Here is a 15334-nt window from a genome sequence, read left to right as displayed (position 1 = left end):
GTCAAACGTTTTTGAATAGTAAGATTTTTACGTTTTTTTTTTTAATTCTCTTCTGCTCAACAAGCCTGCATTTATTTGATCCAAAATACAGTAATATTGTGAAATATTTTTACTTTTTAAAATAGCTGTTTTCTATTTGAATATATTTTAAAATATAATTCATTCCTGTGATTTCAAAGCTGGTCATTACTCCAGTCACATGATCATTAAGAAATCATGAAAATATGCTGATTTATTATTATTAACAATATTTAAAACTGCCGAGTACATTTTTTTCAGAATTCTACTCTGAAATCTACTCTGTACTGTTTTCAACATAATAATAATAACAACAAAATGTTTTAAGCGGCAAATCTGAATATTAGAATGATTTCTGAAGGGTCATGTGACCGAGTAATGATGCTAAAAATTATATTTTAAAATATATTCAAACAGAAAATAGTTATTTTAAATAGTAAACATATAATATTTTAAATAGTACATAGTATAGTACTTTGGATCAAATAAAAGATAATTTTTAAAAAACAATAAAAAACTTTTGACTGGTAGTGTGATGTTTCTCTTTTTATAAAATGCCCTTTCTATTTCATTGTTTTTTAATTTCAAAATTTAGCTAGTCTTTAGCTTCACAAGATCCTTCAGAAATCATTCTAAAATGCTGATTTGGCACTTAAGAAACGTTTATTTATTGTCATCAACGTTGAAAACACTTCTACTTAATATTTTTGTGGAAACCATGATACTGTTTTTTGGGATTCTTTCATGAATAGAAAGTTTTAAATACAAACATTCATTTGAAATTATAAATGTGTTTACATTCAGCTTTAATCAATGTAATGCATCTTTGCCAAATAAAAGTATCAATTTCTTTCAAAAAAGGAGGTTTATTACTTAGAAAATACAGATTGTTCGAAATTCTTTTTCTATTGATAGGGCATCCCTGAAAATGGCCTCACTGGAGCCTCCATGGACATGCTCGGCCCTTTTTTGCCTTTCCTGGACAGGGATGTGTTATCTCACATGGACCGAGAGGCTCTGAAACTGCGACTGGAAGAACTGAAACAATATTGCCTGCCTTCTGACACTTTTAGACAAATAGCAGCTTTGCTCACAGAGAGAACCATGATGGGGTGAGACAAGGCCATTCCATTTTTATATTGTTGACAACCTCTTTGTTCTGACAGCAAACTGTTCCTCACTGCAAGCAGAGTACATATTGCTTCTGTACTGAGAATTTGACAAAGCCCCTGTTGTTTGCAACAGAGATCCGAAAACGTGGACGGTTGGGGATGTTGAGCATGTGGGTAGACTTCTGTTCACCCTTTCACTGCAGCAGATAAGATCCCTACCACTGGTAAGGAAAACACAGGCCTTTCCATTCAACTAAAACTCAGGATATCATCACATTGAACTTTACCTGTGTCCTTCAAGGGTGATTTAGGTAAAGACACAGTTGAGCAGATCCTGATGAGCCAGTGGCTTTGGAAAAACAGCGAAGTGGGAAAGGCTTGTTTGGACCTGAAAGGACTACGAGAAAAGATGAACGGCCTCACCCACGGGATCGTTAAAGGTCGATGGTGGATGAGAAGGGGTGAGTTGTGTGCTGGGTTCATTTACAGAATCCATTAGTTATTATTTATGGCTTCTACAGAAAGGTAAATCACATGTTGTTGCTTACTAGGGCGCATTCCAAGCTGTGCAGACATTAAAGGGACGTTTCCATCGGCCTGGAGGTCTTATCAGCTGAATCGGATGAAGAAGAGAGAGCTGAAGTCGTGCGTTGAGTTCATCGGTCAAGATGACGAACTAGATGTTGAGCAACGTGAAGCACTTTGGATGGAACTCAGACCAGTTAAGCTACTTCTGCTTGTCCAAATGTTGTTCATTGATTATCAAATGCTTTATCTCATATACAGTTGAGATCAAAAGTTTACAGAATCTGCAAATTGTTAATTATTTAATGCATGTTATTGTTTATTTAGTACTGAACTGGAAAATATATTTAATATAATAGATGTTTACATATAGTCCACAAGAGAAAATAATAGTTTACATCCTATTAATTCTTAATACTGTGTTCTTATCTGAATGATCCACAGCTGTTTTTTTTGTTTAGTGATAGTTCTTTATGAGTCCCTTGTTTGTCCTGAACAGCTGCTCTTCAGAAAAATCCTTCAGGTACTACAAATTCTTTGGTTTTCCAGCATTTTTTATGTATTTGAACCCTTTCCAACAAAGACTGTATGATTTTGAGAACCATCTTTTCACACTGAGGACAACTGAGGGACTCATATGCAACTACTACAAAAGGTTCAAATGCTCACTGATGCTTTAGAAGGAAAAACAATGCATTAAGAGCTGGAGGGTGAAAACTTTTGAACAGAATGGAGTATGTTCCTTTTTTCTTATTTTGCACAAATATCACATTTTTTTTATTTAGTACTGCCCTTCAGAGGCTACAGAAGATATGTATGTGTTTCCCAGAGGACAAAATAAGTTAAACTGACCCTGATTGATCTTCAAATTCTTAATGCATGGTTTTTCCTTTTGGAGCCTCAGTGAGTGTTTGAACCTTCTGTAATAGTTGCATATGAATCCCTCAGTTGTCCTCAGTGTGAAAAGATGGATCTCACAATCATACAGTCATTGTTGGAAAGGGTTCAAAACACAAAAATGCTGGAAAACCAAAGAATTTGTGGGACTCAAAGGATTTTTCTTAAGAGCAACTGTTTAGGACAAAAAATGGACTCGTGAAGAATTATCGCTAAACATAAAAACAGCTGTGGATCATTCAGGTAAAAACACAGTATTAAGAATCAAGCGGATGTAAACGTTTGAACTTGGTCATTTTTATAAATTCAACTATTGTTTTCTCTTGTGGACTATATGTAAACATATTTTATGTGAAATATCTTATTCAGGTCAGTACTAAATAAACAACAACATGCATTTTTGGTAAAACAATGACCATTTTGCAGATTCTAAAAGGGGGGTGTAAACTTTTGACCTCAACTGTAACAACCATTATTTTAGGTGTATAAACCAGTGAGGCAGCTTAAACCAGAACAGGTGTTGGAACTGGGATGTATAGTCACAGAGATGGGCGAAAGAGAGCTACAGGCTGTCAACTTCTCCAATCTGGCTGTGGTGGCCCATCTTGGGGATCTCAATGGGTGGAGCGCAAAGAAAGTATGTTTTCAGTTATTCGGATTGGACTGAAGTCCTAAACAGAAATAGTACATGTATTTTTATTTTTAAACAGATGAGAGCAGTTGTCCTTGGTATAATGAAGCGACTTAAACAAAAGCCTGAAGAACTTGGTGTGGTTGAGCTTGTTTCCTTCGGACATCTGCTTTGTGGCTTCAGCTCCTCTGAAATATCCCGTCTAGACCCGTTCAACTTGAGGTCAGTGGGGAAATCAGTTTACAGAAATCATATACTAAACGATTCACCTCAGAAACTTTGAATGCATTGTGTTTGTGTCCATTAGCGTGGCCGCTTTGTTTCTGGGGGAGATGGTACTGCCGTGTTCTGAGCAGCAGACCGAGGCGCTGACGTCACGCCTTTCCAATCCTCTGGGCTTTGGTCCAGTCAGCAGCTGGGGCTCTGAGGTCTTCACCGAGATTGGGACTTTGGCAGGTACTGACAGTGGATTCCATTACAATCAGTTCAGTGGACAATATGCACATGGCAAAAATGGGCAGGCTTATAAAAAGAATAAGACAAACAAATTCTGTGTTCTCAGCTGGGCTGGAGGATATGGTGTTGTCTGCACTAATAAAAGAGCAAGTGGAAGGACTTACGCCAGCGGCAATAACCCTGATATCTCCAAGAAAATTCGCTGTGAGTTATTGATGTCTGTTTTATTTGTTTTCTTTCACTTTGTAACTCCTGTTCATCGTACAGCTTCAGTATTTGATGAATTGTCTAAAGGCGCAATCACATGCACAGCTCTCAACTCAACCAGTGTATTAGTTTAAAAGTGACTTCTGTTTAAGAAGTGCTTCATAGGTCTCTATGCTATTGACAAAAAATATTTATTGTTAACCATTGTCTTACTTTCTTTAGTCAAAAAGGAATGAAAGTTTTTGAGGAAAACCAGGATTTTTCTCCATATAGTGGACTTTAATGGGGATCAGTGGGTTAAAGGTCCAAATTGTAGTTTCAGTGCAGTTTTAAAGGGCTCTACACAATCCCAGCCAAGGAATAAGAGCCTTATCTAGCAAAACAATTGGTCATTTTCTAAAAAAGTTAAACATTTCTGTCATTTTTAAACCACTATCTCTGTTATGCACACCCTCAACTTCACACATTATATAATCATGTTGGTTAATTTTTTGTTTGTGCAGTTCAGTTAAAAAACTGTAAGGTAGAGTGAAAACTCCTCCATCTTCAAAATTGTCCGACATTGTTGTTTTAATATTTTTTGTAATGGGCGTTTGACTTTCTTTGCATGTTCGCTTTGTAAACACTGGGTTATGGACGCAAACCTAGCAAGATGAGCACTTGTTTCACTACGTAAGACCCTTATTCCTTGGCTAGGATCATGTAGAGCCCTTTGAAGCTTCACTGAAACTACAAAACGGACCTTCAACCCGTTGGCCACCATTGAAGTCCACTATATGGAGAAAAATCCTAGAATGTTTTCCTCAAAAACCTTCATTTCTTTTTGACTGAAGGAAGAAAGACAAACGTCTTGGATGACATAGGGGTGATTAAATTATCAGGAAATTTTATTTCTGGATTTAACTAATACTTTAAGTGAAATTCTCAATCATTCCTATTGAAAAGGCTGGATTTCACCCATGAAATTTGCTGAACAGTAAACACGACCAAACCAAACCAAAAACAGTTTAACAGTCTCAGAAAACTTGTGCCTTTCAATTCCTCTTCTCTACAAAACCCCTGCTACGTCCATATACATATAGAAAAACACTTTGGTTGTGTATTCACTTCATTATGCAAAAAAACATGCATTTTTGTTGTTAACAAATGCAGTAATAGTTCTTATGTAAATACGACCCCAGAAAAGCATTTGAGCAAGATCGTATGAACCCTAAACCAGCATAATATTGCAGGTCCAGTTTAAGTCAGTTACTTGATTGGTGGGTTGTTTAAACAATCCACTGACTAAATGATTTTGAAAATATGCCGTTCTGAACATCTTTAGTATATACAGTGTTTTTATGTCAGAATTTTATGTTGGTGCCTTATGTTAAAGTGCTTTAAATTTCTTTTTTCCACATCAATCTATACTCTATACACCATAATAGCAAAGCAAAAAACAGGTTTTTAACTTTTTATTAAAATTTATTAAAAATAAAAAACTCAAATGATTCCATCGCATAAGTAATCATACCCTTTTCTGGGACAGTTGAAATTGAGCTCTGGAGCATTCGTATTGCTTTGGATTGTAGATGTTGCTACACTTTGAGTGAAGTTAACCTGTGGCAAATTCAATTAAATGGGTATGATTTGGAAAGGCACACACATCCTAATAAAAGATCTAACAGCTGCAAATGCATATCAGAGCAAAAACCAAGCCCTGAAGTAAAAAAAAAACTGCCTGTAGAGCTCAGAGACAGGATTGCATCAAACCATACATCTAGGGAAGAGTTCAGCTGCATTGAAGGTTCACAGAAGCATGTATTCTCTGTTTCCCTTGATGGAAGAAGTTTGAAACAACCACAACTCTTCCTAGAGCTGAGAAATCGATGGTGACCAAGAAGCTGATGGTCACTCTAGTTGAGCTCCATGATCATATACTGTATGTAGATGGTAGAAACTTACAGAAGGACAAACATTGCAACACTAAACCGATCTGGGCTTTATAGCGGTGTGGCCAGACTCAATCCTCTCCTCAGTTAAGACACATGAAAACACACTTGGAATTTGTAAAGGATGCTCAGATTGTGAGAAACAAGATTCTCTGGTCTGATTAACCTTGATTCCAAGCATCATGTTTGAAGGAAACCAGGCACTGCTCAACACCTGCAGAGTACCATCCCAAAAGCAAAGTGTGCTGGTAGCAGCCTCATGCTGTGTGGCTGTTTTTCAGCAGCAGGGATTGAGGGACTCGTCAAAGTAGAAGAAAAGCTCAATGCACCAAAATATTGAGATAGCCTTAATGAAACCCAGTTCAGAGCATTCAGAACATCAGACTGGGCAGAAGGTTCACCTTCCAACAGGACAATGACCCTAAGCACACAGCAAGAGTGGCTTATAGACAACTCTATGAATGTCCCTGAGTGGCCCAGCCACAGTCTGGGCTTGAACCCAGTCAAACATTTCTGGAAAAACCTGAAAATGTCTTCCAGACCCCATCCAAGCGGAATGAGCTTGAGAGGTGAAGAGGTGAGGTGAAGAATGGCAGATAATTGCCAAATGTTGATGTGCAAATCTTGTTGCATCATACACAAAAAGTCTTGAGGCTGTAAAGGTGCTTCAACTAAGTAATGAGTTAAGGGTGTGAATACTTATGCAATGTACTTATTTCAGTTTTTTTTTTTTTTTTATAAATTTATGTAGTTGTGATAATTCTGTTTTTGCTTTGTCATTATGGTGCATAGAGTGTAGATTGATGTGGAAAAAAGTAATTTAAAACTGTTTAACATAAAGCAGCAACATAATAAAAACTTTCTATAGATGGCTTATCTTTAACTAAGAGCTTCTAACCAACAATCAGTGCAAGGAAGACCCCAGTTTGATGCCAGCATTTATTCATCAGGCATGTCTCTCATTATTCCAGGTGGTATTCAGTGCCACACAGCTGTCTTGGCTGAGCTCTGAACAAGCGTGTGCCGTGACAGAGGAGCAGTGGGCGGAATTAGACAGTGAACAAAGACAAGCACTTGGCATGGCCCAATATGAAGGCGAACTCATGCTTGAGCACAGAGGTGAGCAGTACCGCTCCAGATCAAACAATGTTGTTATTTGCATTCTTAACTAAATATGCTTTGATAGATGAAAAGAATGAATCAGTCATTTTATTACAAAAAAAAAAAAAAAAAAAAAAAAATTTGTCTCCGCAGGCAGGAACCAGGCTACATCGTTATGGTTTGCCAGCAGCTTCAGAAAATGTTTATTACTTTTTGTCTGTACATTGTGGATGCTACTATAAAGATTATACCTTAAGGCTTTTGTTTGTTCCTCTTTATTGAATTTGTACGTTTATTATTAAATGCCAACTTAAATGCAAAACTATTGATTTGCATCTTTTAAATTACAACAAGGATCCCATCAGAGTAATGCTGAGGATACACTGGGCAATTTTTTGAGCAATGTTGCCAGGCAATTTTGGCAAATGTTGCCGTCAGTGGGCAGCCAGGTGTGATACAGGGCCCACAACTGAACTAAATTATCCAGATAGAAATTTGTTACCCATTTACATGGGAAAGTGCCCAAGCAACATTGCTCAAAAAAAGTTGCCCATCAAAATTGCTCAAAAAGTTGCCCAGTGTATCATCAGCCTAAGAGTCACAAACATCAAACATCACAATAATCCACAAGTAACCACTACAATCCATCGGTTTACATCTTGTAAAGTAAAAAGTTAGCAGAAGAAGAGAAATATACACTGATTAAGGACTATTTACAAGCAAAAAACAGTCCAAAAACAATTCTAAACAAATATGTTGGTGGATTTTGATGTGAGAGGACAACATGGGATGGACTTTTTGACTAGAGGAAGCATTATTATGGCCAGAAGCAATGGTTTAAAGTTAAAACGCCATAATAATGGATGACTGGAGTGGTTTGGATTACTTGTGGATTATTGTGATGTATATATCAGATGTTTGGAGTCTCATTCTGACGGCACCCATTCACTGCAGAGGATCAAAATCTGTTCTAGTGTAGAAGCAAACAAATGATTAGTTTTGGATGAACTATTCCTTTAAGTAAGTTAAATGCATTTCCCCAATAAAAAAAAGATATCAAGCAGTGTTTTTGCAGACAACTGTAGCTTTTCATTTGGGTTAGGTGGCAAAAGATTTTCAGAAAGTTTCTAATGCATTAATACTCCAATATAGTTAGCTAACAAACTGTCCGTCTACATAATGAATTATCAGTCCATTGCATTGCCTTTCACAAACACTACTGACAAATAAAACATAGCTTGACCTTTGGTCATCAAACCAACGATGCTTGAATATTACCATCATGACAAGCAAGCGGGGAAATATGAAATCTACACTTTGAAACGTGATCCCGTTTGACATGACCATAATGAGTTTGGGCTTCGGGAGCTTCATTAGCTGGATCATTAAGTCAGCTGTGGGTAGATGCTCTCAATCTAATTGATGGGCGCTCGAGAGAGAAAACGCACTTACCCGTCTAATTTGCATTCCAAGTTGAAGGGCTGCTTTGCTTCTTTGTAGTACTCGAGGAGTGGTAAGAAGACGGCTGTTGCCTAGGCCTAATATTAAAATTAACATATTTCAATTTTCTAAAATACTCAGAGAGTTTCATGATCACGTTCATTATAAAATAAAGACGAATGGTCAAATAGGCCTACCAGTGGTAAGATTCAATGCAGTCTGTAGTAGTCAACATTTGAAGTGGATCAAAACCTAATCAAAGCTGTCCTACAACCAAAACAATACCTGTTCTTGTCTTAGGACAACTTTGAACTTTTTTGATCATTGACTACTGTATTCTGTGAACAAAAAAACCAACACACATTTTTTGGCTTAAATGTGAACTATGCATGCAGTTTGCAAAAGTTGTAGCAAAACAATGCATAATACAGAATACAGCAACATATTATTGAAGCATCTATATATATACAAAACAAAACCGCTTAATATTGCAGATTGGTGTGTCTTAGCATATTATTTAAATGTGTTATCTTAATTATGAACACACTAGTTGGTTGTGCAAACAGTTTTGCCATTTACTGCACGTTGTTATTCTTCTCATTATTTCCCTATTGCGGCTTATGAACCAGAAGTCTCGCCCATAGGCTTCCGCTTTGAAGAATAGGGAAGAAGGTTCAGGGAACATGACACTGTAGTACTTTGCAAGATATTTAGATTTTGTACTTAATTTAATTGAATTTTTTTATTTTTTTGAATGTCTGTAAGGTTGGAGAAACTCTAAAAGAAGAATATAAAGTGGAAAAATGCATATGATTTTAAAAATAGACAAAACAAACAAACCAGTCTTAATTACGTCAATACTTTATTACTATATATTACTATATTTTTATGTTAAATTGACAGATCATATATATATATATATAAAATGTATTGCATGGGTCATTTTTCATGTTCTTATTTGCATATTTTAAATTTATTGGACAAAATCTTAAAATCACCATTTTAAAGCCAGATATCATAGTTGTTGTTTTTTTTTATTGGACCAAAAGACCACAATGAAGTGAGCACTATTTTGGTTTAAACAGATGCTTCATTTGGCCAAGATGGTTAAAAATATGAAAGTTAACTTTAATTTGAATGGACACTAGCCTGCAAACTTTTAATAAAATATAATCACCCCTATACAATATTTACACTACCAGTCAAAGGTTTTTGAACAGTAGGATTTAATTTTTTTTAATAAAGTCTCTTCTGCTCACCAAGCCTGCATTTATTTGATCCAAAGTACAGCAAAAAAAAAAAAAAAAAAAAAAAAAAAAGTACTATTTAAAATAGCTGTTTTCTATTTTAATATGTTGTAAAATGTAATTTATTCCTGTGATTTCAAAGCTGCATTTTTATCATCATTACTCCAGTCACATGATCATTCAGAAATCATTCCAATATTCTGATTTGCTGCTTAAAAAAATATTATTAATATTATTATGTTGAAAACATAAGTAGAAATTTTTCAGGTGTTTTTGATGTATAGAAAGTTCAGAAGAACAGCATTTATCTGAAATAGAAATCGTTTGTAATATTGTAAATGTCTTTATCATCACTTTTGATCAATTTAAAGCACCTTGCAAAATAAAAGTATACATTTCTATAATTTCTTTCCTCCAAGCTTTTGAATGGTATTGTGTATAATGTTACAAAGGCTTTTTATTTCAGATAAATGATGATCTTTGGATCTTTCTATTCATCAAAGAAGCCTGAAAAAAGTTTCCCAACTGTTTTAAATATTGATAATAGTAATAATAATCAGTAAAGTTTCTTGAGCATCAAATCAGCGTATTATTGAGTTCTGAAGGATCATGTGACACTGAAGACTGGAGTAATGATGCTGAAGATTTAGCTTTGATCATTTTAAAATATATTCAAATAGAAAACAGTCGTTTTAAATAGTAAAAATGTTTCAAGCTTGTCTTTTAAGCAAATAAATGCAGGCTTGGTGAGTAGAGAAAAGAGAATTCTTTAAAAAAAAAAAACATTAAAACCTTCTGACTGGTAGTTTATGCTGATGATGCATTATATCTGTTTCTAATTTCCTAACTAATCTAAAAAAATAGTTTTTCTCTGAAGTGAACTGCGCATGTGTATCCAGCAGATGGCGCACGCAAATCATACACCGCATCACGCGCTCAAGTAGACGCGTCCTGACGTCGCTTCTCGTTGCGTATATCTGTGACGTATTTCCTGAGAAGCAGTGCGTAGACTGCCTCTCCAGTCCAGTCCCTGGATAGAGGTGTAATTTTTTTTTTTACTATTTTGTTTGTTTACTTGATTCCGCCGTTTTGAAACGTTCTAGCATGCGTCCGTAACTATGCTGGCGTGTCGGTCCAAAGGTGGCTCAGACGAACCGGGTCTCAGTGATGTCTTAGCGTCGCGTTACGTGCGACAGAGCAAGCAAACCTATCGCAAAGTTTCCCTATTGTACAGTAGATGAGTGCGCGTGGACTTTAGGATAGTCCAGTACGTCAGGACATTTGAGTCTGTCCTCTTGACAACACTACTTCGTCGGCGTCTAGAGTTTAGCTTTGTTTTCGGGTCACTCAAACACGGAGGACTTTTCGTCGTGTCCGTGGACAGGTTTAGTGGATTTACGTCGTGTCCAAGGAAACGGAAGATTAGACGCTGATGCTGTTGAGGTAAGAAATTCATTTAGTACTTAGGAAGTACTGTGAGGATTGTTGTGTCTTGTATTGAAATGGCTAATGACTTGTTCCGTAACGTTACAAATGCTAGTCTACAAACTTAAGAGTGTTTTATCTTTTTGAATACACCTTTCTGATAACACTATCATTTTCTATAGACTGGACTTATTTGAAAAGACACAGCTGTTACAGCACGATAAATAACGTTACAGATACAAAACATGTAACGTTAGTTTTCCCTGAAAGTATTTAGATATCAATTGGTTTCATATTTTGTTATTCATTTTTAAGACAGACAACACAGACACGTTTTTAAAGCAAAACAAATGTCATAGTAACCCCCCTCTCCCTTTTTATTGTAGTTTTTAAATAACATCAAGACATTGGACACTTGTACGTTAATTGGGCACTTTTAATACAATTTGATGTATTTGTTATATTTTGGACCACAAAACCAGTCATACGTGTCAATTTTTGAAATTGAGATTTCTACATCATACGAAAGCTGAATAAATAAGCTTTCCATTGATGTATGGGTTGTATTACTATTTAAAAATGTGCAATCTGAGGATGCAAAAAAATCAAAATATTGAGAAAATCGCCTTTAAAGTTGTCCAAATGAAGTTCTTAGTAATGCATATTACTAATTTAAAAAAGTTTTGATATATTTATGGTAGGAAATTTACAAGAACATGATCCTTACTTAACATCCTAATGAGTTTTGGCATAAAAGAAAAATCGATAATTTTGACCCATGCAATGTATGCTCCTTAACAGCTGGTTTTGTGTTCCAGGGTATCACATATAGTAGTGTGTGTAATTTGTAAAATTAATAATTTATTTGTCTTGCTGCGTTATTTAATTTTATTATTGTGTGTTATATCATTTTCAAAAAGTACAGCTTTTCTCGCACATTTAAGTCTAGCTGTTTAAAAGTGATCACTAAAAGTTAGTTCTGTGAAAAGTTTTTGGTTGTTGTCTATTATAAGTTTGTTCTGGCTGTTGTGTTCTGTTGTATGTAAAGTGTGAACTTTACGCGCAAAGTGCATGGATCCCGACGTCAAAATACATTTCCTTTTTCTGCTGTTTTTCTTACCCTCGAAGTAGTTAAATTGCTCGTGTTTTCATTCCTTTCCCTCATGAGACTAATGTTTCAGACATTACCAATTCCAGTGTAGTGCATGCTTGCCAGGAAACAAACTTTGTCTCTTTGGAACAAGCATCCGCTTGTGTTTTGAAAACTAGAATGGGTTGCATGTATAAAGCAGACTGAGAAATTTTAGCTTCCCTTCAACATTTTTGGAAAGCAGTTCCACATTTTACATCCTGTCTTAAGGTTTTTATTTAATTTTTTTCCAAGTGGTCGACAATTACCGTCAAACATCTCTGTGCCTGTTTCCTTTCCCTGTTAAGTGTTAACCGTGTTGTGATGTCATGAGTGGGTGTACTTTGAAATCAGGGCTGCCACAGCTTTAAATTGCTGTCAGGAAAGTTACGCTTCTCGCTTAGTCCTTAGCCTGCTTGATCTGGGTTAGACACACGTTCATTGCTCCAGTGAGTATCATGTTTTATTCTATTCTCTCGACCTGATAAAAACAATGTGTAGGGGGTTAGGTGACCTGTAGTCTATTACCAAGTTAAAGTAAATTGCTGTGTGTGAGAAAAAGCATGTCAACAGATGTTTAGTTTCATGTTTGCTGTTAGTGTTGTTATTTTACTTTAGTTTTTTTATTTTACTTTATTTGATTTTTGCAAAATGCTTGTTAAATTCTTTGAAAATTATGTTATTATGAATATGTAGTCTAGATTTGTTCATGCATGTGTAGAATGTGTTGGCTTGGTTGTCAAAGCTTTGTAACAATATATTTGTGTTGTCATAAACAGTGTTTACTAATTCGTGTTGATCAAAACTACTGTAAGCAGTTTGCTATACAGTAAAGCAGAATTAGTGTACTAAACTTGTAATACAATTACAGACTTCATGCCTGCATTTTTGTTTTTTACTGTTGTGCGCGTTCAAAGCTGAAATTTTAATTGCAGGTTGATTTCCTTGTATACCTTTTATTGTAAACATCATTAATTTTGTTTGTTTGTTAAAAGTTGACTTTTAGATGCATATGTGGCCCTGGACCACATATTGAAAAACATATCACATATTGAGACAATCACCTTTTAAAGTTGTCCAAATTAAGTTCTAATGTAAGTACTAATCAAAAATAATTCAAATATTTACGATAGGAGATTTACAAAATATTTTCATGCAACATGATCTTTACTTATCCTAATGGTTTTGGCATAAAAGAAAAGGCATATTGTTTGAAAATGGAAAAGTGTTTATGTGAAATGTTACAGAAAGCACAGTATATTTTCTTCCTGATGGTAATTGTGGTAGAACAGGTAGTGCATCTTGGTTTCAAAGAAGTGCAGTTTAACACATCTGACTGCATTCTTTTGACGTTGTTATTGTGGTAATGACCTTAATTATCTAAGAGCATGTGAAAGAGGACATGTCATTTAAACCAACCCGGAAATAATAGAATAAAAAGCTCTGTCCTGAAGGAAATGCCAGCAGTTATTTTTTGTCAAATGTGAGCCAAAGATGAGTTGTCTTATCAGATCGTGAGACATAATTTTGATTGCCTTTCTTGTTTACACTGAAACAAAGCCATTTTGTCCACTAACGAGCATTTATGTGATTACGAAACGGGCCATTAAGAGTGTAGACAGGTCAACCGGACTTGGCATGAATCGTTCCACCTATCGTACGTGCATTTAATCATCAGATAGTTCTGCTGAAGCATTCCAGACTTGTTTAGGATAAGCAATGTTATTTTTCTTTTTTCTATAAAATCAAATAAGCCAACCCATCCCAGCAGTAATGAAAGTGGTTTCTGAAAATGGACGAAACGGAGGGTCAATTGAATATGCAGCTTTATTCAATAATCACCAGCTTAAGTTTATGGCAAGTTGAGCCTGAAATCAACAAGAATCTTGCATCAGCATTTGCTTAGTCATAAGAGAGGAGAAGTGATGGCCGTTGGGATGGTTTTGCACAGAGACTACAGTCTGTCATAACTGAGCATGGAAGTTGATGAATGTTTCTGTACAAGAGTAAGTCAGCTGTCCTCCCTCCCATCTTCGGTTTACTGGTGGCTTACCAGCAAAGTTGATGACTTGGCACATCACTTATAGAAGTCAGAAAGCATCCGTTCCTTTTCATTTGTGAAATTGAAACTTCGTCTGTTTGTTTGGGCTGTCGGGTCTAAGCTAGTAGTATTTGGCTCTGCATGGTTTTTAGATGGTGCATCTAAAGAAGCGTTTACATTTATAGCAATTAAATTGCTGGAGGTTGCAGAGTATATGAACTGTTGCATTCATACTCAGCTAGAATATGCAGCTGTATCTGGCAGCAAATCATGTGAACGTCATGATGCTGCACAGTTGCGTAAATTTGCTGTTGCTCAAGTCACCTCAACTTGTCAAGTCTACTTGAAAACAAATGACTTCTGATTCCCGAAAATCTTTGTTAAGGTGCACACCCTTTATTATTCACAGCTCATGTATCCTGGAAAGATTTTAGATTTTTATTTTTTTAAAGAAGTCTCTTCTGCTCACCAGGCCTGCATTTATTTGATCCAAAGTACAGCATAAATTTTGCAATATTGAAATATTTTTACTATTTAAAATAACTTTTTTATTTTAAGATATTTTAAAATGTAATTTTTTCATGTGATTTTTAAAGCTGAATTTTTAGCATCGTTACTCCAGTCACATGATCCTACAGAAATAAATCTAATATTCTGATTTGCTGCTCAAAAACATTTGGGTCAAAGACATTAAGATGTCCATGTGAAAAGCAATTTAAAAAAGTGATTTCGTGTCCATAGTAAGCACATTGAATGTAAGTGAAGTGTCTACTTTTATGGTTTCAGATACATTTTTGGAGAATAAAATGTCAAAATTTGGTTGAAATAATGTTACATTGTCATTCAGTGTAACACAATATTTATGTAAAAATTCAAACAACATGCTTATTCTGATTTGTACATATTAAAATATATAAAAGAATACAGAAGCATATAAAATTTTATTGTGTAAAATATTCGTACCGACAAATGGGCAAAACCTAGGATAGTGGCAAATTTTAAAAATGTAGAATTACGACTAATTAGTATTTGGGGTGAAAGAAAGTCATCTTTTAATGTCATAAATTGATTTTTGTTGTGAATATGCCTGACAAGATTAGATTTAGTGGGTGTCTTCTGTAAATTAGGGAAAATGTATGATTTATTTTTGCTCAGAAAAACAAAAACAAAAATG

General features: G+C 35.3%; 1 protein-coding gene across 1 annotated transcript in view; it reads left to right on the top strand.

The window, feature by feature from the left end:
• The window catches only part of LOC141331672 (stereocilin-like), a 22224-nt gene extending 15090 nt beyond the window's left edge, over nucleotides 1-7134 (top strand). The window contains exons 18-27 of the mRNA XM_073836710.1: nucleotides 934-1130; nucleotides 1264-1354; nucleotides 1432-1591; nucleotides 1682-1851; nucleotides 3034-3189; nucleotides 3263-3405; nucleotides 3491-3639; nucleotides 3746-3843; nucleotides 6749-6896; nucleotides 7032-7134. Of these exons, the coding sequence (XP_073692811.1) occupies nucleotides 934-1130; nucleotides 1264-1354; nucleotides 1432-1591; nucleotides 1682-1851; nucleotides 3034-3189; nucleotides 3263-3405; nucleotides 3491-3639; nucleotides 3746-3843; nucleotides 6749-6896; nucleotides 7032-7120 (1401 nt within the window). The 3' untranslated portion in view covers nucleotides 7121-7134. The remainder of the gene's footprint in view (nucleotides 1-933; nucleotides 1131-1263; nucleotides 1355-1431; nucleotides 1592-1681; nucleotides 1852-3033; nucleotides 3190-3262; nucleotides 3406-3490; nucleotides 3640-3745; nucleotides 3844-6748; nucleotides 6897-7031) is intronic.
• The last annotated feature ends 8200 nt before the right edge of the window (nucleotides 7135-15334 follow it).

The sequence above is a fragment of the Garra rufa genome, chromosome 3 (genome assembly GCF_049309525.1).
Source record: "Garra rufa chromosome 3, GarRuf1.0, whole genome shotgun sequence".
NCBI classification, from domain to species: Eukaryota; Metazoa; Chordata; class Actinopteri; order Cypriniformes; family Cyprinidae; genus Garra; species Garra rufa.
This window is presented reverse-complemented; position numbering and strand designations above follow the sequence as displayed.